The sequence below is a fragment of the Myxine glutinosa genome, chromosome 8, assembly GCF_964187855.1.
Source record: "Myxine glutinosa chromosome 8, kmMyxGlut1.1, whole genome shotgun sequence".
Lineage (NCBI taxonomy): Eukaryota > Metazoa > Chordata > Myxini > Myxiniformes > Myxinidae > Myxine > Myxine glutinosa.
In genome coordinates this window covers 123656419-123678588 of record NC_136268.1, presented here as the reverse complement: position 1 = coordinate 123678588, position 22170 = coordinate 123656419, and the positions used below count along the sequence as shown (strand labels likewise).

General features: G+C 43.6%; 1 protein-coding gene across 1 annotated transcript in view; it reads left to right on the top strand.

Moving 5' to 3' along the window:
- The window catches only part of LOC137433184 (CUB and sushi domain-containing protein 3-like), a 1533363-nt gene that overhangs the window by 1318251 nt on the left and 192942 nt on the right, over window positions 1-22170 (top strand). Inside the window, exon 52 of the mRNA XM_078783994.1 lies at window positions 16351-16437. Coding sequence (XP_078640120.1) covers window positions 16351-16437 — 87 coding nt within the window. The remainder of the gene's footprint in view (window positions 1-16350; window positions 16438-22170) is intronic.

The following is a 22170-nucleotide window of genomic DNA, read 5'->3' as shown; positions in this document are numbered from 1 at the left end:
GCGAAAACAAAGCAGCAGCGATATACGGCAGAGATACTTGCACGGCAAGATAACCACGTGACCGGAACCCACCTGGTGGCGGGTGGCGAAAGCTCGTAACTCAAATCTCGGCTCGCATCTCAAAGCAATAAACCGCCCGAGCGACGGCTCGTATCTCGGAAAACTCGTAAGTTGGTGCACTCGTAAGTCAAGGTTCCACTGTATATATATATATATATATATATATATATATATATATATATACATAAACACACAGATTTAACCCCCTAACTTGACGAGGAAGCGAGGCACAGATCGAGTCTCACCCCAGCAATTGCTGCACAACCTGTTAGCAACAAGTGTCGCGTGCCATGCTGACACATTGTCTCTGCCCTGCTCATCAATAATTAGGAGGTTTGCAGTCAGGAATATTAAATTTAACGAAAGAAGCACACTAACCCTATGACATGACGCTGACGTCATGTGCATAAATTACACCAACACATCACCTCCAAACTAGGAGGCATCCGTGTGGTACTTAAGTCTTTGCAGACTGAGATTAAAGCTCAACATCTAGATCGACATCTCTGCCTTTGTCTATTTGTGACCAGAGAGCTTTAATCTCAGTCTGCAAAGGTTAACTAACAGTGTCAACAACAACAACGTGCATTTTAAGGCCATTTTCCCTGCTAGAGCCGGGGTTAGCCTTGCGGTCCCCATGATAATCTTCTCCATTTTGCCCTATTTTCTGCATCTCTCCTTGTTAACCCCCTTGCCCGCATTTCTTCTTCCACCATCTTTAGCCAAGTCTTTCTCGGTCTTCCCCGTCCTCTACTTCCTTCTATATACATTCATTTCCATCACTCTTCTCAACCAGTCACTTTCATCCTTCCTCAACACATGACCAAACCATCTCAACCTGTTCCTCTTCACAGCATCAATCACAGGCTCTATTCCCATCATCTTTCGCAATTCATCATTTGTCTTCCTCTCTCTCAACGACACACCGCACATCCACCGAACCATTCGCATTTCCACCCTTTCCAGCCTTCGTTGCTGCTCTACATTCATGACCCATGTCTCGCTCCCATAAATCATAACACTTCTCACACATGCAGCATACACCTTTCCCTTCAGCTTCAAAGACCCCTTTATTCTTTCTCAACAATGGATGGAGGTCCTCAACGCCAATCAGGAAATTAGAGCTGTCTCCCTTGACATTTCACGTGCCTTCGATACGGTCTGGCACCCTGCTCTGCTCACCAAACTCTCCTCCTTTGGTATCCATGGAAATCTCCACGCATGGCTGGCGGACTTCCTCTCTGGTCGTAGTCAACGTGTGGCCCTGAATGGGTTTCTCTCATCTCATCTTCCTGTTCAGGCTGGAGTTCCCCAAGGTAGTGTTCTGGGCTCTGTGCTTTTTCTGGTCTTCATCAATGATCTCTCTGACTCTCTTGAAAATCCTCTCTATCTCTTTGCTGACGACTCTACTCTCTGTCGCTCCATTCCTCATCCATCAGATCGGCAGTCTGCAGCCTCCTCACTCTCTGCAGACCTGGACAAAATCACAGACTGGTCAAACAATTGGAACATGTCTTTCAATCCTGACAAATCTCACACTCTTACAATGTCTCTCCGAAAGGACCGACTGGACAACCATCCCATCTACTTTCTCAACAATCCTCTCCAAGAAGTTCTGTCGCTCAAGCTTTTGGGTCTCACTATCTGCCATGATCTTTCTTGGGAGAACCACATTTCCAAGCTGGCCTCCAAAGCCAGTCGCCGACTGGGCATCCTCCATCGTGCGAAGTCCTTCCTTGGCACACCTGAGCTCCTCACCACATACAAGGCTTTCATCCGCAGCTCAATGGAATACTGTTCCCCCCTCTGGGCTGGTGCTCCTGCCTCACACCTTGCTCGGCTTCACGCTGTTGAGGCCAAAGCTTTCAGAATCATTGGAATCTCCTGCGATGTAGTCAACACCGAGGGCCTTTCACTCACTCACCGCAGGCAGGTTGGTGGTCTTTCTGTCTTCTACCTACTCCTCTCCGGCCTTGCTCCCCCAGCTCTCTCTGTGCTCTGTCCCCCCAATATTCCTTCAGGTCGCACAAGATCTGCCTGCAACCCTCTGATGGTTAAACTGCCAAAGTCTAGGCTCTCTGCTCATCTTCACTCTTTCATTCCCCTTTTCTCCCGCCTCTGGAACAAACTCCCCCACTCCCTTCAATCCCACTCCTCCCTCCAGGTCTTTAAAACAGCTGTTCACCACCATCTCTTATCTTCCCGCATCGAAAACCTTGATCTTTTCTACCCCCGGTAATTCACTCCAGAGTCCTTGCAGTGTTCATATGTTTTATTCCTCTCCCACCTCCTCCCAAGTCCTCCCGATGTCCCTGCTCTCAAATGTTGTGTTTGTGTCCTTCCCCCTCTTCCCCCCCTCTTTTGTGTCCTTCCCCCTCTCTCCCCATCTTGTCTGCCGCGCCCCTTGTTTTTTGTGTTTTGTGTGTCGGTTTGTCTTTTTGTGTGATTAATGTTAGCTCTTTCACGAGCCTCGATCTTGTATACAAAAAAAAGAAAAAGAAAAAAAAAAGACACTCCCCTCCTCATCAGCACACCACTCAGTTCCCGAACCTTCTTCCATGCACATCTCACTCAAGCAACCGTTGCCGAGTCTGATCCACCTTCTCCATTCAGCATGTCTCCGAGGTAGCAAAATGTTTTCACACCTTCCAGCTTCACGCCGTCTCCAAGATCCAACTTTCCTCCATCTGCAGCTCCCTCTGTGCACACCCCACACCCGAATGTAGCCGCCACACCAGCCAATGACCCTCCCAGACCACCACACCCTTGATGAACCCACTCAGCGCACACCGTACATTGAATTGAGTTCACTCCGACACACCCCCCCCCCCCCCCCCGCACACAGCACACGGCCACCTCCCAGTTCTTTCCACCCCACCACATGCCCCACCACTTGCATGTTCTTTCCACTCCATGAACTTCTTCCTCTTCTCGTCAATCCTCTTTCCAACTTCATCATCCCACCACCATGTTTCCGAGTGCCTCGGTGGTCCTTTTGTCCATCTTCATACTTCACCAACGGCTCCCAACAGACTATCTTTCATTGACATCCAACCACGTTCAAGCTCAACCACATCATCCTCTGCCCTACTTAGCCTCTCTTTTCATGCCTCCCTCACTGTCACCGCTTTCAACCTCCACACCTTCATTCTCGGTTGGTACTTCACCCGCCGAGCTCTCCCCGCACCCCCCCCCCCACTCTCATGTCGCAGACAACCAACCATATAACAGCCTCCTCCCCCGGGATCACCTTTGTGTCCCGGAGGTGCCCCCTATCTCGCCTACGCACCATCAGGTAGTCAACGGTTGTCGTCGACCCACCTGACGTGCATGTAACAAGCTTATTATCCCTTTCTGGAACTGAGCATTACAAATCAACAAATCAGCAAACTCCAAAATCCTCCCACCATCTCCATCCCTAACACCACATCCACAACCCCCATGAACTCCCTCAAAACCGTCCATATTCCTTCCCACATGTCCATCCAGGTCTCCTCCTACCACAACAACCACCCCATCTTTCACGTTTTCCAACAGCCTCTCCATTGCACACCAGAACCAGTCCTTCTGTTCATCGCTCCGACCAACCTGCGGAGCATATCCCGAGATGATGTTCACCAAGAGCTTTCCAATCATCACCTTCACCATCATCAACCTTTCACTCACTCTCGTCACACTCACCACACTGTCCACAAACTCCTCAGAAAACAGGGCACCAACACCATTCATGCCTTCCAGACACCCTTGCCACACAAACTTGTATTTCTGTCCCTGCCTACCCTTCATCATTCTCACACCACTTCCCTTCCATCTTGTCTCCTGCACACAACATATGTCCACTCTTCTTCTGACCAATACTTCCACCACTTCTCCTGATCTCCCTGTCATTGTCCCTACATTCCATGTCCCAAACCTCAGAAACCGATCTCCACGTCGGGCATCAGACTTTTCGTCGTCATAAATGGAGTGACTTCCACCCTTGCTTCGATCTGGTTCCCCACCTTGAGTTTTGACGAGAGGGAGTGAGGTCCCCCACGGGGTACTTCGGGCTGTACCCTGCCCATATCTAGTTGTAATTGTCATGGTTCTCTTTTTGAGGCAATGTTTTTATGGCCGGATGCCCTTCCTGACGCCAACCCTTTTTAGTCGCCTCTTACGACACGCAGGGATACGGTGTACCTATTCTAAACCGGGGTACACACCCTGAATATGGGACAATAAAGATTTTCTAAAGATTAAGGCCCCAAAACCCATTAGACCAGCTTGGACCGCTGATCATTTCGAGCGTTAGACCACTTGGACTTTTTTAGATTACCAATAAATTACAAATTATATATACTAGGGCATGCCCGTACTATATCTATATCTAAAATTATATCCCCCCCCCTCTATTTACATGAAATGGTTTGGTCCAAAGCGAACGGCTTGCGAGTACGGTGACAATCCCCCCCCTCTATTTACATGAAATGGTTTGGTCCAAAGCGAACGGCTTGCGGAGTTTGGTAAAGAAATCGCCATAGCGTGCCCAAACGCGCAGGAAAGCGAAAGAATCGCAAATTTAAGGAAATGCCCGTACTTCCGTAAGGAAGAGAAAAAAAATGAAAAGGAAAAACATTCCAAACCGCGAGGGAAAACAACACGGCACGTCGACACAACAACGTGTCCTGTGATTGGCCGTACGTGGCTGCCAGTAGCTGCCCCCAAAAAAAAGCTTTCACCGTCCGGCGACTGAATTTAAGGGGAAAAATAAAACGCTCTTCGCTTAAAACAACGCCCTTCGCTCTGACTGAATTGGGACAATGTTTTTATGTTTTTAATTGAATTACTATCCGTAATGGCGCACGCTCTCACGGGAGCTCCGGAAGGTCGTATATCGCAGTTACGATGAATCGCAAATTAGTTTTTATTAGTTTTAAAACATAGTTTAACGCCAACATAGCGCCAACATAGTTTGCAGACGTGAAATAAATGAATACGCTCTCAAATGTGCCGTCCGAGGCAGAGTCTGTTCGCCACGTTCGGCACACGTGATAGCTCGCTGCTCTCTGATTGGTTGAATCGTTTTTTGGACATAGCTCGGTAACTGCTTGTCCGATTAATTTCAAACCTTGAAAAGGCACATCCTCGGGTCCCCAGCAATATACCTGGCAAGTTTCAAGTATATCGGACCGGTAGTTGTCGAGAAACAGCGGTCACAGACAAACATACATACAAACATACAAACATACAAACATACAAACATACAAACATACAAACATACACACAGAGATTGCTGGAATTATAGATAGATATATGAAAAATATGGTTCATCTCTGAAGCCATCCATCTGTCCATGCCTCTGCGAATCCGTGTGACTAGATGTCTATTTATTACTTACTGTTTGAATGTCAGTTGCATTTTGACTGCACGCACCTCTATTTAGTTACGTCTTATTGGAATGTATATTTTGACCGTTTAGACTGGTGAGACCCCTTTGACCTTTGAAGACCCTTTGAGACCGCTAATAATCTTAAGATCCCTAAAGACCTTTAAGACCCTTAAATCCCCCAAAACCTTGAAGACCCCAAAATATCCCGAAGACCCGTAAGACCCCTCGGACATGAAGAATCTCTAAGACCCATGAAGACCCGTAAGACCCTTAAAACCCTTTATGACTGTCAAGGCCCCTTCCACCCTCAAGACTCCAAAATCCTTAAGACCTTTGAGACCCCTTTTACCTTTAAGACCCTTTCAACACTTTTGACACCTTTAGATTTGTCGTGCCTGCTCATCGTTCCTGCTATGTTTTGTCGTGCCTGCTCGCCTGGTCCTCATCCTCCCTCCGTTTTGTCGTGCCTGCTTACCTGCTCCTCGTCCTCCCTCCCTGTTTTGTCATGCCTACTTGCTTGGTCCTCGTCAGGCCTCCCTGTTTCGTCATGCCTGCTTACCTGCTCCTCGTCCTGCCTCACTGTTTCGTCATGCCTACTTGCTTGGTCCTTGTCAGGCCTCCCTCCGTTTTGTCACGCCTGCTTACCTGCTCCTCGTCCTCCCTCCCTGTTTTGTCATGCCTACTTGCTTGGTCCTCGTCCTGCCTCCCTGTTTCGTCATGCCTGCTTACCTGCTCCTCGTCCTGCCTCCCTGTTTCGTCATGCCTGCTTACCTGCTCCTCGTCCTCCCTCCCTGTTTTGTCATGCCTACTTGCTTGGTCCCCGTCCTGCCTCCCTGTTTCGTCATGCCTGCTTACCTGCTCCTCGTCCTCCCTCCCTGTTTTGTCATGCCTACTTGCTTGGTCCTCATCAGGCCTCCCTGTTTCGTCATGCCTGCTTACCTGCTCCTCGTCCTGCCTCACTGTTTCGTCATGCCTACTTGCTTGTTCCTCATCAGGCCTCCCTCCGTTTTGTCACGCCTGCTTACCTGCTCCTCGTCCTCCCTCCCTGTTTTGTCATGCCTACTTGCTTGGTCCTCGTCCTGCCTCCCTGTTTCGTCATGCCTGCTTACCTGCTCCTCGTCCTGCCTCCCTGTTTCGTCATGCCTGCTTACCTGCTCCTCGTCCTCCCTCCCTGTTTTGTCATGCCTACTTGCTTGGTCCTCGTCAGGCCTCCCTCCGTTTTGTCACGCCTGCTTACCTGCTCCTCGTCCTCCCTCCCTGTTTTGTCATGCCTACTTGCTTGGTCCTCGTCCTGCCTCCCTGTTTCGTCATGCCTGCTTACCTGCTCCTCGTCCTCCCTCCCTGTTTTGTCATGCCTACTTGCTTGGTCCTCGTCAGGCCTCCCTCCGTTTTGTCACGCCTGCTTACCTGCTCCTCGTCCTGCCTCCCTGTTTCGTCATGCCTGCTTACCTGCTCCTCGTCCTCCCTCCCTGTTTTGTCATGCCTACTTGCTTGGTCCCCGTCCTGCCTCCCTGTTTCGTCATGCCTGCTTACCTGCTCCTCGTCCTCCCTCCCTGTTTTGTCATGCCTACTTGCTTGGTCCTCATCAGGCCTCCCTGTTTCGTCATGCCTGCTTACCTGCTCCTCGTCCTGCCTCACTGTTTCGTCATGCCTACTTGCTTGTTCCTCATCAGGCCTCCCTCCGTTTTGTCACGCCTGCTTACCTGCTCCTCGTCCTCCCTCCCTGTTTTGTCATGCCTACTTGCTTGGTCCTCGTCCTGCCTCCCTGTTTCGTCATGCCTGCTTACCTGCTCCTCGTCCTGCCTCCCTGTTTCGTCATGCCTGCTTACCTGCTCCTCGTCCTCCCTCCCTGTTTTGTCATGCCTACTTGCTTGGTCCTCGTCCTGCCTCCCTGTTTCGTCATGCCTGCTTACCTGCTCCTCGTCCTGCCTCACTGTTTCGTCATGCCTACTTGCTTGGTCCTCGTCAGGCCTCCCTGTTTTGCTGGGTGATTTTTGTGGAAGAACTGAGTGATTTTGGTGAGACAACTGAGTGATAACTGAGACCTGAGAGAACTGATTTTATGAAAAGTGAGTGATTTTGGATTTTGTGAATTTTTTTGTGAACAGCATTCATTTGTTGTAAGCTGAATACGTGCAACTTTGAGGTATTAGTGAGAGCGTGACAAAAGTAAGGGGAGAGGAGAGGGTGTTTAGTTTATGTGTGTAGAATCTGGTCTAAATTAGTCAAAGGTCAAGGTTAATGCCATCCGAAACATGCAAAACACCTATTAGGTGGCAATTATAGTATCGACCAAATTAGTCATGCACAACATTCCATCATGTAAAACAGTTGATAGGTCAAAGTTACCAAATTACCAAATTGCTGTTTCCATGGCAACTATTGGTTATTTGGACTTTGAAAGTACTATGTGCTATGCATGACATCTTTACTAAAGGTGGATGGAGGTTATGTTTTCACCCTTGTCTGTCCGTTTGTCTGTCCATTTGTCTGTTTGTTTCTTTGTGAACAAAATATCTCACAAAGTTGTGGACAAATTCGGACCAAATTTGGCAGAGATGTAGCGTATGTGACAAGGACGAGATGATTCGATTTTGGTGAAAGATCCGGATTCGGATCCGGCTTCAAGAATATTTTAAGTTGATTCTTCACCATTTAGAGATCGGGCCAAAAACGATACATAGCAGGATATCTCAAAAAGTTATGGATGGATTTGGACGAAACTTGTTGGACCGGTTGGGGGTCTGACAAGGACAAATCGATTCCATTTTGGTGAAGATCCGGATCCGGATCCGGATCCAACTAGTATAATCTTTAAAGTGATCCTTCACTATTGAGTGATATGGCCAACCAGGTGGAGGTATTTTGCTCTCCACTGAGTGCCGTTTTAGTTTTAACTGTTTTCGTTATTTTGAGCAAATGGAAGAAGAAGAAGACGTCTGATTACAAATGGGTGCGAATGGGCGTTGCATTTTCGGATGCTTTCTAGTTTACATTGCAATTTAAATTAGGCGAATCGTAGTATCGCCTCTGAAAAGGTGAGTTTGAAGAAATTTTATGAATATTGCTCAGCAGTGACACTCCTAATGAGAACGGTGATGTTGTGCCTTGGACTGTAGACTCGCTGTGACGACGGGCGTAAGGTTTGTTGATATGATTCGCAGGACATCGCAAAGGTGACTTTGATCTCAAACTTTATCTTTGACCTCAACCAGCTCTTGTTTGGCGGCATTCGAGGAAATGCTTGCTCACAAATGTATGTCGAGCCGTAGCTGCAAACTCAGCATTCTTTTTGTGTGGTGCCTTGTCTGAGAAAATCTAGACTTTTCCAAGCTCCTGGAGAGTCCTGGTACCGGGTAGTAGGAGCTGCTGGTGATGAATTCGGGGCGTGTCATCCATCACACTGCATCTCCATGGCTTCCAACTGTACGTCATCTGATGCTTCATCCACGTTAACGGAGAAGGGCCATGAGAACATGTTAGTGTCCTCAATGGCGGCGAAATCCTGAAAGCGCCTGTTGAACTCTGTGATCAATGATGTGATTACTGTAACATACGTCCCCATCTGCTCAGCAATGTTGGCATTTGGGAAAGTGTCAATTACCTCCAGCAGAGAGGGGAGGTGTGTGCGGCATTGGGTTCACTGACTTGTCTCTCAAACAGACGGAGCTTCATGGGAAATGCTTATTATTGTGCGAGTACATTTGTGACACGATTATGTCTTTCCGTTGCCGGTGATGTCAGCTAAAAATCCCAGGTCTGCCAATCAAACAGGGTCACTTAGTTCATCAATGGGCAGACGTTTTTCTTTCAATAATTGGATGACCTCAGATTTGAGACAGAAGAACAGCTTGATAATGGAGCCACGACTGAGACATCGCGCAACAGTGTCGTAGATCACGCCCCTATATTCTGCCTCAATTTCACAGAGGAATGCCCGAAACTCTCTGTGGTTGAGTGCTCTCAATCGAATTATGGTGGTCGTTTTCAGGACTGTACTCATTACATCCCCGAGTTGAGTCTATTGCGCACAAAGCTTCCTGGTTTGTAATATAGTGCAATTTCACAGCCTTTGCCCCAGACTAATGAACTTCCCTGTAAACCATGGAGGCCATTCCGTTATACTCACCTGATAGGCACCATTCCTTGGAACTCCACACAACTCGTCCCAAGGGAGATTCAGGCTTTTTCCCCTTTTTTTTGTATACAAGATCGAGGCTCGTGTAGGAGCTAACATCAATCACACAAAAAAACAAACGGACACACAAAACATACAATAAAGGGAGCGGGTGAAAAAATGGGGAGAGAGAGGGAAGCACACAAGTACAATGGCAGAGAACAGGGACATCGGAAGATCTGTGGGAGGAAGAGGGCTTGGGGGGGTGGAGGCATGGGAAGGAGGGGGGGGGGGGTGTGGGAGAGGTATAAAACACATGGACACTGCGAGAACTTCCAGGAAAGAAGTCGGTATTTCAAAAAAAGTGGATCTGGGTGTGAATTAACAGGGGTAGAAAAGATCAAGGTTTTGGATGGGGGAAGATAAGAGATGGTGGTGAACAGCTGTTTTAAAGACCTGGAGGTTGGATTGGGATTGAAGAGAGGGAGGGAGTTTGTTCCAGAGGCAGGAGAAAAGAGGAATGAAAGAGTGAAGGTGAGCAGAGAGTCTTGATTTTGGCAATTTCACCATAAGAGGGTTGCTGGCAGATCTTATGCGACATGAAGGAATATTTGGGGGACAGAGCACAGATAGAGCTCGGGGAGCAAGGCCGGAGAGGAGTCGGTAGAAGACAGCGACTTTGAATAGCGACTGACTCAGCTTCAACTTGAACAGCATTAGGTAGAGAGCATACCTCCGCCAGGCTGAACAGTTTATGTTTTGTAACCTACGGATCTGGATCCGGACCTGGCCTAAAATCGAATTGGCTTGTTCTTGCCACCTATCCAACTCATCTACCTCGTTTTGCCATGAGTCATCCACAACTTTTTGAAATATCATGCCACTGTATATATCGTTTTGGCCCATATCAAAGGTATTAGAATCACTTGAAAAGTTAAAAAAAAATTCTCGTATCTGGATCCGCATTCAGATCTTCACCCAAATCGAAACGATTCGACCTTGTCAAACACTCAATCTTTCCACCAAGTTTCATCCGAATCTGTCCATTTTGAGATATCCTATAATATGTCAGTTTTAGCCCTATCTCTCAATGGTGAAGATTCACTTAAATAATTCTCTGATCCTGATCCGGATTCAAATCTTCACCAAAATCTAATCATTTTGTCCTTGGCAGACACCCAACATGTCGACCAAATTTCGTTTGAATCCGTCCACAACTTTTTGAGATATCATGTTCACCAATAGACAGACAGACAAACAAACAGACAGGTTATATAATCTTAGATTACATAATCTTAGATTATATAATCTTATATGTATGGCAGATTATATAATCCTCTTTGATTATGGATAATCATGCATTGGTTCCGAGTGAACGCAACCGCAGTGCGGTGTCTATGATGTTGCGCAGAGTAGATATCTTCCTTGATTGGTGATTCATTTTGGTCTTGGGTTTCTTACGTTTCCATTCATCATTCAATGATGCTCATCAATCTCATTCTTGCAAGAGGACAGATTTTGATTTTGTCCTCAAAAATACAATTACATTCATGGATTTTAATAATGGCCTTGTCTATTAAATGCATATGCATTTTCCTGGCTTTTTCTTTTTCATAATCTCTTTTTTGAATTTTTTTTATTTTCTCTACATTGTAATTTCCTTTCCCCATTGCGATGTATATTTGTCCCACTGTATTCACAGTTTTTAAAACAACGTTTTTGGTCTTTGCATATTTTGCTGCAGTGATGTGCAGTTGTTGGAGTATGAGAATGTCCAATCGTTTTTCAGCAAAATAGACACTGACAAGAACAGGGGGCCATTGCCTAAGCGTAAAGAAGAGGACAGTTGGGACAGTAAGAAGGCAGGGGTCTTTCAGTCCAACATTAGTTAATCCATAGAATGGTCTTCCTGGAGAGGTAGTTTCAGGAAATTGGAATTAGATAAGTACAGTGCATTCAGAAAGTATTCAGACCCCTTCACTTTTTTCACATTTTGTTATGTTGCAGCCTTATGCTGAAATCGTTTAAATTCATTTTTTCCCTCATCAATCTACACTCAATACCCCATAATGACAAAGAGGAAACAGGATTTTAGAAAGTTTTGCAAATTTATTAAAAAGAAAAAACTAAAATATCACATTGACATAAGTATTCAGAACCTTTGCTATGACACGTCAAATTTAGCTCAGGTGCCTCCCATTTCTCTTGATCATCTTTGAGATGTTTCTAGACCTTGATTGGAGTCCACCTGTGGTAAATTAAATTGATTGGTCATGACTTGGAAAGGCACACACCTGTCTATATAAGGTCTCCCAGCTGACAATGTATATCAGAGCAAAAACCAAGCCATGAGGTCGAAGGAACTGCCTGCAGAGCTCAGAGACAGGATTGTGTCGAGGCACAGATCTGGGGAAGCCTACAAAAACATTCTGCTGCATTGAAGGTTCCCACGAGCACAGTGGCCTCCATAATTCTTAAATGGAAGAAGTTTGGAACAACCAGGACTCTTCCTAGAGCTGGCCGCCCGGCCAGACTGAGCAATCGGGGGAGAAGGGCCTTGCTAAGAGAGGTGACCAAGAACCCGATGGTCACTCTGGCTGATCTCCAGAGATCCTGTGTGGAGATGGGAGAAACTTCCAGAAGGACAACCATCACTGCAATACTCCACCGATCTGGGCTTTATGGTAGAGTGGCCAGACGGAAGCCTCTCCTCAGTGAAAGACACATGAAAGCCGCTTGGAGTTTGCAAAAAAGCACCCAAAGTACTCTCAGACTGAGAAACAAGATTCTGTGGGCTTTCATGTGTCTTTCACTGAGGAGAGGCTGCCGTCTGGAAGTCTTGTCAGCTGTGAGACCTTCTATAGACAGGTGTGTGCCTTTCCAAATCATGTCCAATCAATTGAATTTACCACAGGTGGACTCCAATCGAGGTGTAGAAACATCTCAAAGATGATCAAGAGAAATGGGAGGCACCTGAGCTAAATTTCAAGTGTCATAGCAAAGGGTATGAATACTTATGTCAATGTGATATTTCAGTTCTTTCTTTTTAATAAATTTGCAAAACTTTCTAAAATCCTGTTTTCTCTTTGTCATTATGGGGTATTGAGTGTAGATTGATGAGGGAAAAAATGAATTTAAACGATTTCAGCATAAGGCTGCAACATAACAAAATGTGAAAAAAGTGAAGGGGTCTGAATACTTTCTGAATGCACTGTATATGGATGCACTGAAGATTTAGTGATCCACGGATATTGACAGGACTTTTCGGTAGCTTGCATGTGGATGATAGTATCTGGTGTTGGTGTTGTGCCGGCATGATGGGCCGAATGGCCTCTTCCTGTACCAACAGTTCCTTTGTGTTTAACCCTAATGTGGCTTTTGCTTTCAGCCATTTTGCTCAGCATGCTCTTTGCACATCTGCATTCATTTTAGCATGTGCACAGTCTGCACAAGTTTTATCAATCGCGAGTTTAAATACAGCTGGCTTCACTTTGCTTCTCACTCGCTGCAAATACAAACATATAGTTTGTGTATTGGTTGTAACTGATTTACCGATTGTTTAAAGCATTAAAAAAAATCGCTGTTATCAGATGACATAGGTATTGTTGTTCTCAAATGTGATCTTCATTTGATGCAACTGTTTAGTGAATACTTATCTGGCTGTCATATTTTTGTCACATTTTAGGTATTTCAAATCCTACAGCACCTTCCAAAATAATTAGGGCTCAGCAACACCCTTTGTTGGAATACTTAGTAGCCTTCCAGAAAAAAAATTCTCAATTCTGGAAACATTCACGAACCGAGATGATTTTGTACCGTGGGATCTTTGGTGCTGTGTGATGTCCACAAGGTCCCCTAATTAAGTGCGCGAGCTATTATTACCCTCGCAGGAGGAGAGCATATTGCATTTGGGTATCTTGTTTGTTTGTCTGACTGTTTGTCCGCACAGATTAAATATGATTTTCTCGGAAACCGTTGGTCCAATTGACAGGAAATTTCCACCATCGGTACAACACCACCTGCACAATTTTTTAAATGATAATTATGACGTCATTGGTCACGTGGTATGGTCGCCATCTTGGAAAAACCGAAAAACTTTGCACCTCTATATCTTCGAAAGTACCACAAAGAAAATTGAGCCATGGCTCATTGTAAAGAACCCTCCATGGGGAATAAAATATGTTAATGATGTCATAGGTGCCTCCATTATGACGTCATAATTCGACAAGTACAAAACTTTATCCAATCGAGATGAAATTTCATGCAAGTTAACATGCAAGTTAACAACGATCTGCTGACTTATGTTCCACCACACATTCCACCACACACCCTCATGTACCCACCACACATTGTGGAGTAGAGGTCAGAGGTTCGTTGTGAGGACCCTCAAACCAGCTGAAATTCATAGATCATCTGCACAATTTAGTAAATCATGTATTTCATGTAGATGTGGCTAAATAGTAATAATAATAATAACAATAATAATAATAATACTAACAACTAGAGCTATATTCAAAGTACATCGCACCCATGCCAAATAAATAAATAAATAACATATCCTCTGGAGTGCGACATTGTTGGGGTGCCTTTGTCGCCCGTCGATGCCACTGTGCAGCACATAGAGACGGAATTGGGAGGGAGCAGTGCACAATAATTGATTGATTAATTTGATTAATTAATTGTATAATTGAAATAAATAAATAATAATCATAAAATAATTAATTTCTTAATCAATTGACTAATAGCGTTCCTAAAACACCACTGTTTTATCCGAATCTGTAACTTTTTGAACATTTATTAATTAAGTAATTGATTGAAAAATTAATCAATAAACCAAAAATACCCTTTATAGCGAAATCACTTGGTCTTTGTCATGTCAAAATGTCAGCTTCCTAGCTCAAAGAAAGGCTGCGATATCGCCCGGACAAATAAGAAAGAAAACAAGAAAAGAAACGGAGTGAAAACTGAGTGCGCGTGTCATCGCGGGCACCAAAGGCAATTGGCGCCTGGCGATAACGTCATGCAGCGCCTGGAGATGGAATAGCAAGGAGCGGAGTACAATTGTATTTATATAGCACCTTTTGCCTTTGGATACAAGCTCCTTGAGTTCAGGAATAGCCACAAATTGGTGAGCAAACTTCGAGCATTCTCAAATGCAACTAAATGCATTTACTCGAACAAACGTTAAAAAAGTGAAATAGCTAAATTTGGAAAGAATCATCTGCTGAATTACTCCTTGTGAAATTGCAGAAGATTGGATATCGCTGATGGAAGTGTGGAAAAAAGAATCACTCAGTCTCACATGAAATGTAAGGTTAGTGCAAAAGGGTACCAAAGGACCCTTCATCAAAAGGCAACTCGTGAGGACATTTAAGGGCAATGTTGCCAGAGGGAGGAAGATGATTTGTTGAAGAATATTTTGACACGTGATGAGAGTTGTGTCCATCATTTCCCAAGAGTGTCAGTGAACCAGCATGGAATATGGACATTCCTGGTCCCCACCACCGAAAAATTGTTTCAAGGTTGTACCATCAGCCAGAAAGCTGATGTAAATAATGTTTCAGGCCCTTGACGGTTTCATTCACGTGAATTTCTTGAATGTGGGATCGTCATCATCGCACAGCACGATGGTGACTTGTTGCACAATGAAGTGAGACAAGTAATATGCAGACGACCACTGTGTGCGCAGTCTCATCACGTGACTTTACCGCATTATAATGCTTGTCCTCACGTGGCAAATACGACCTTGAATACTCTAGTGGAGGTGGTTGAGAAAAATGTAATCATCCTCCATACCATCAGGATTTTTACATTTTTATTTTTATTTATCTGGACCATTCAAAAACCATCTGGGTGGCATTTAAGCTTATACATAATGAAGATATCACAGCCCCTGCCCCAAAAAGTCCTTCTGTACCTGTCTGAAAGATTAATACATGCATGGCATCAAGCCACCATCCTATCATTGGACAGGTGTGTATGTCTAGCATGTAATGGCTAGATACAAAGTGTGTCCGTGTGTATTGCTAGAAACAAAGTTTGTATTGCTAGATACAAAGTGTGTCCGTGTGTATTGCTAGAAACAAAGTTTGTATTGCTAGATACAAAGTGTGTATGTCGCCTTGTGAAATAGGTGAACTTTGGTTTGTTAGCATTCCCAACCGAGCACCTGCCTCATGAAGTGGGGGACTCAGGATCAAGTGTCATATGACATGTGTGTTTGTTGTCTTGGAATTCCTGTGAAAGTACACTGACCGTTGCTTACAAAGTGCACTGGCCTTTGATCACATGTGGGACAATTACCTTGTCCCACATGTGATGTACTTCAAATGTACAAACTCATGCATGAGCCTTCGTTCATTTAAAAATATATATAATAATATAATTAACCCTCATGTACCTTTTGATTTTCCTCCAATAAAGTCCTTGTCGGACGTTGTCCACTAATTTTGGGGAAAAGTTATTTCATTGAAATGTACGTACTTGTCAGAAGTTATTCAATTTCTGGGAATATGTGCAAAATATGAATGAAATGTATGAAAAAGCAAAGCTTTTTTGAAATTTGTTTTTCCTCCCAATACAAATTCAACGTTCTTGTTTGAAATTATTAATAAGTTGATGTTTTCACTCAATACCAGATGTTTATTTTTGAGTCACTTGGCCTCTCAAAAAATAATGATCACCTGTATTTAACTGACCCTAGCCTCGTACTGCAGTCGTCCAGCGGTGCCCCATCATGCCAGAGTGGTCAGCATCGTGGATGCACTTCCTGGTGCGGTGGCACTTTGGAGTTGCCATGGCGGTCACCGGCTCATCGGGAAGAGCAAGTCCAGGTGCAAAATGACCAGGTGGGGATGGCCAGAATGGGATTCTGGGCCACCTGTTTGTCCAGGTGAGAATTAGAAGTTGTAAGATCATGCCTGAATAATTTTATCTGGTCTCATGTGCCAGCTCATGTATAAATACAAGTCAAACAAACTTTAAAAAAGAGCTGAATTCAGACTTCATCGACAGATGTTGGTGTTGTTGTTGCTGTTTAACAGCCACTATTATCCCCCCCCCCCCCCCCCCTTTCTGGGGTCGGCCGGGGGAAGCTTGGCCCAAGTCTTTCAGCTTGGAAGCTTGGCCCATTCGCCTAGTTATGGCAGGAATTTGGAATTTTGGCCACGGTGCCGGCGATACTCGCCTACTCTTTGCGAAGGACACCATGAGATCTTTAACGTCCACGAACTCATGCTGGCAGACGGGACTCCCAGTTTAACGTCCATCTGAGGGATGGCACACACATTGATGAATCACCCTGACTTGATCTATGGAAGACCTTTCACAATGTCTGTACCAAAAACTCTGTCAACTCATAGAAACTGGTTATGATGAAGCTGGAATATATTTGCAAAGAAGTAATGGTTGTTTAAGATACAAAATGTAAATGCAGGTCTGACAGATAAATGATGATCTCACTGCTTTTAAAGAAAGGCGTAAGCAAGCAACCTTGTTGATGTTACACGCATCGCAACAATCATGTCGCTGCCTTATCTGTAACTGAAGGTTTATCTGTTCATTATCAATGCACAGGGTGAGTCATAAGTCCCAGGACTTGGTTTTAGCTGCTTATACAAGATTTGTTTACACCATCGACCAGGGTGAGCCTCAAACCCCAGGAATAATAACATATTACATTAATAACAGTAATACATAATAACAGGAGTAATAATCAAATATTACAGTAATACAACAATTACAATACCTCCTTAGACATCGAGTGCATCCGTATGACGTCCGCCATTGTCACAAGTAGTCAGGTCAGGACTGTGCGTTGTCTACAGAAGTGTTCGCGAAGACCTGCCAATCCAACGGTTGAGAAAAAATTGATTGAGGTCATTTCATACCAGACATGCATGATGCGCAAGTGTCCCATCCTGCTGGAAAGAAATCGCATGGGCTATTCCATGTCATTCAAGTTCAGGTGTGAGGTAATTCTCTAACATATGACTGATGGTTAACCGATGCATCAAAAAGGTAAGGACCAATGAGGTAGATAACACTGCCCAAACCATAACATATGGCGAATGGTCTTGCACGTCTACCATATAATGTGGATTTAGCATCATTCCAAAAGTAAACATTCCATGGGGATGAAATGAGGTAAACACCACACTCATCACTAAACTTAACCTTTGATATTTTAGTCATTGCATTCAAATGCTGCAACAATGTCATAAGCTGTCAACCTGTTTTCATGATCTACATCTGACAATTCACAAATGAAGTTGGTTTATATGGTTTCATTAGAAGGTCTTTTTTCATTATGCGATGTAACGATGAATACAAAACACCCAACTCTGCAGAACGTTTCTGCAATGATTTTTTTCCATGGATCTGAGAACAGATGTTTTAATGTTTTGAATTCCCAAACAACGAATTTTTTTGTCGTCCGCTGCACTTGCTGTCGACTACACATCCAATCTGAAATGCCTTTTTATCCCCAAAGATGAAGATTTGATTTTATGGTGTTTGGCTTCTCAAAACACTTCTTGAAGTCTTCTTGCACCCGTTTCATCGTCTTCTTTGTGTTTCTTCTCTTGTGTTACCACACCTCTGTTCCCAGCCTCTCTTCCACTGTAAATGGGCTGGTGTCTGCCATCTTGATTTAATGTATTATTTGTATTATCTGAAAAAAAAGAAAACAATAAATAAATGGTATAAACAAATCTTGTATAAGCAGCTAAAACCATGTCCTGGGACTTTGACTCACCCTGTAGAATGAATTCCTGCTGCCTGATATTGTGCTCACGTAACTCACTGCATTCATTTTCTGTGGCTGTTCGAGAAAAACATTGTTGATATCTTCATGTATATGTGGAGCTTGTTTGCCATGTTAACTGATGTTCCATAAGTCAATTTGATGATGTAATGTAAAGCCATTAATTTATTGAGAACATTGCTGCGTAGATGAATTCAGAATTTCACCAAGAATGGTAAACTATGCCAAAATTGAATCGTACTGCTCCATAACTGCTGAATAAATATTTGCTAAAATCTTCCCAAAAAGCAACCTTTATTAACATCTTATTAAAAAAAACAAAATTAAAATAAGAAACCCCCCACCCCCTCATTCCATAGTCATGATGTCTCTTATACCCCAAGTGACCCCATTCCTATGCACTCCTCTCTTCTAGGTTATTTAACCCCCCACCCCCAGCTCTCCCTCAGCCTCTTATATTTTACTATTTGTCAATTGGTTTGTTCTTTTTCTGTTTCACCGATGCTTTCCCCATCCTCTTCTTGGTCTGTATCACCTTGCATATAATCGAATTATTGGTCTGTTTCACCTTGCATATAATCGAATCATTGGTCTGTTTCACCTTGCATATAATCGAATTATTGGTCTGTTTCACCTTGCATATAATCGAATTATTGGTCTGTTTCACCTTGCATATAATCGAATTATTGGTCTGTTTCACCTTGCATATAATCGAATTATTGGTCTGTTTCAAGAATTCAAGTGTGTTTCAGCTTGCATAGAATCCACTGAACAACAGACAGTCCAACTTCGACTTAGATCTGTGAGCTGTAATTTGTCATACTCAAGATTAGATTAGAGATACAATGATCAGTCCACAGAGTGTATCATTCTGTTATTAGTCCCCCACTGGTTTCACCGGAGGGGCCTATAGATTTGCTCTCCGTTTGTCTGTCCATCCGACCTGTGCTTTTCAGATTTTTCCCTATACCCTCATATTCAACTGAACCTTTATTATGATAACTTACAGAGCAAGTTTGAGTTTTGTGGTGTTTCGCCAATTTTTCATTGAGTTGTGCCCTTTTTGGACTTCGAAAATATCACATATTTGTTGACCTGTGCATGCGCCAGTTTTCCAGACTTTTCCCCCTTTAACATATTAAACTGATAGAGAGCTTCGTAAGCGAACCTCTATGCCAATTGCATGCATATGTAAATCCATTCAAAATTTCACTTTCATTTCAAATTTCACAAAAAAAAATTAAAAAATTCAACATTCCCTTGGGAACAAAATTTCATGTTGTCATTTGAAATGTCCCTTCCATGATCCGCCATCTTGTCCCTTCCATGATCCGCCATCTTGCTCACGTAATCTTGCTTTGGTCTGGCGCGACCGATAAATTATTTTCACCTGGTGATTAAAATCAATAAATTACAATACAGTACTGTACAGAACGGATTTTGATTTCGAAACCGCTCATCATTTCCGCCAGCTACACCGACTTCATTTAAGCCAGGTACACCGATTTCAGTTTTCCGCCATCGACACCGACTTCAGTTTTCCGCCAGCTACACCAACTTCATTTAAGCCAGGTACACCGATTTCAGTACGTCCCTGCCAGTCGGACCTACGTACCTGGTCCAGTCGACTAGAAGTCTAGACTATATAATATAGTAGGTACGTGACTATCGGATGCTGAGTAGCGCGTCGCTGTGGCACCAATACCTGGTCTGCCAGCGATCTCGGCTGTCTGCACAGCCCTCTATTACTATCACGGCAGAGATTGTTTGTGTGCTTCCCCTTCTCTCCCCATCTTGTCTTCCGCTCCCTCTTTTTATATATTTTGTTTGGCTGGTTGATTTGTTTGTGAAATAAATGTTAGCTCTTTCACGAGCCTCAATTCAGTATACAAAAAAAAAAAATCGTATTTGTTTTTCTTAGATGAACCGGAAAAACTTATGACGTAGTTCAGATTTTCCCCTTTGACCTCGTCTTCCAACCTTTATTTTCCGACTTCGAGAAGTAAGTGAATTTATTGCCGCAAGTTTGGGTTGTCAAAACCATTCACTGATTTTGACGAAGGTAAGTTTATATCGTTCTGAAACTAATTTATCTTGTTAGTTTATATATTTGTCCACATCCAGTTTTAATATTTAGTTAATCTAAGCACCGAAACCCAGTTTTTTACGATAATAATAAAACGTGTCGTGGATGGAAATTCCAAAATATGTCGTCGCGGTGCATCGTGCGTTCACAGCTCATGTATCTCATGCATGTCATGACATGCATGCAATCACACGTTTGTGTTGTTAATTGGCCCTCATTTCTGCTCCCCCCACCCACCCCTTCCTCCCACCTCCCCCTCCCCACTGCTTACCTTCCCCCCCTCCCACCCACTGCTTACCCCCCCCCTCCCTCCCACCATTCCCCTCCCCCTCACTGCCTGCCACCCCTTCCTCTCCCCTCCCCACACTGATTACCACCCCTTCCTCCCCCCCCCCCCCACTGCCTAGCCACTCCTCACTTCCCCCCCCCCCCACACCCAACTGCCAAACCACTCCTCACTCCCTCACCCCACTGCCTAACCACACCTTACTCCCCTCACCCACTGCCTAACCACTCCTCACTCCTCCCACAATTGTTTGTTAATTGAAGGCAAGTTTATATCGTTATGAAACCAATTTAATGTATTAGTTAATATATTTATCCACATATAGTTTTAATATTTAGTTCATTTGAGCACCGAAATCTTGTGTTTGACCATAATAATAAAAAGGTCACGCATTTTTCCTTTGTTTCCATTGATTACAAAGGACCAAAATTGCGCGTAATTGGTAAATGTCAAAATGCTTTAACTCTCTTAATATTAGACCTAGGACAATGAGCTGGGTATCATTTTAATGGTATTTTCATGCTCTTTCCAATGGTACCAGTTGCAAAGGAGTTCCTTGTTTTTGAATTTTTATGGTCACATAGCTAGTATAAAGCCTACAGTAGGTAAGTCCTGCATTCTATCCCAATCTATCCATTCAATAAAATTAATTTTAATTTTAATTCTAAGCCCAAGATCAAACAACCTAGCCTAGCTCGGCATAGGCCTACAGATATTTGCAAGGGCTGCGTACTCGATCGATTGACCATTGTCGACGAAGCTCTCACTCTACGCAATGCGTATTGATATTACTACAATTTGGCATGCTGTATAATTGCTGAGTGCTTGGAACAAGAACATTCATTGGGACCAGTAGGCGACATGTATTGCAAAGCAATTCTCACTGTGTGCTTGTTATGACAGTTACAGAAACTGCAACTTGTTCTGTACCTTTTCAAAGCTAAAACAATTTGTCCTGCTGTTTATGGCTCTCAGTTCCTGAAAGCTTAGAACAAGAACTATAATTGGGACCAGTAGGAGACATAATGGAAATTAATTCCCTCTCTTGTTGATATTGAAACGATGATAATAGCAATTTAAAGCCTTTTTGGAAAAATACTGTAGATTGTAATAAGGCCTTCAGTCATTGAGGTTCATTATGATTAGATAACTGCAATAAATACAATTTATTTGTTCTTTTTATTTCACCGACACTATTTGTTTTGCGATATCATCATATTATGAAATATCATCATATACCATCAAATTTCATTTATTCATAGCTTTATAATTTTTGAAAGCATGACATTTATTTATTTTAACAAGAGTCTTCTTTATGAATTACATGTGATTCAGGAAAGAAGCAGTTCTCATTAAGGTGGTAAATAAAATAAATCAAGAGTAAAGTATATTTATGAGTTTAGACTGAGAAGTAAATGTTTCCTCGAATTTGGTGCAACCATTTGTATCATGCCATCATTGTACTGTACGCTTTACATCATCCGTTCTG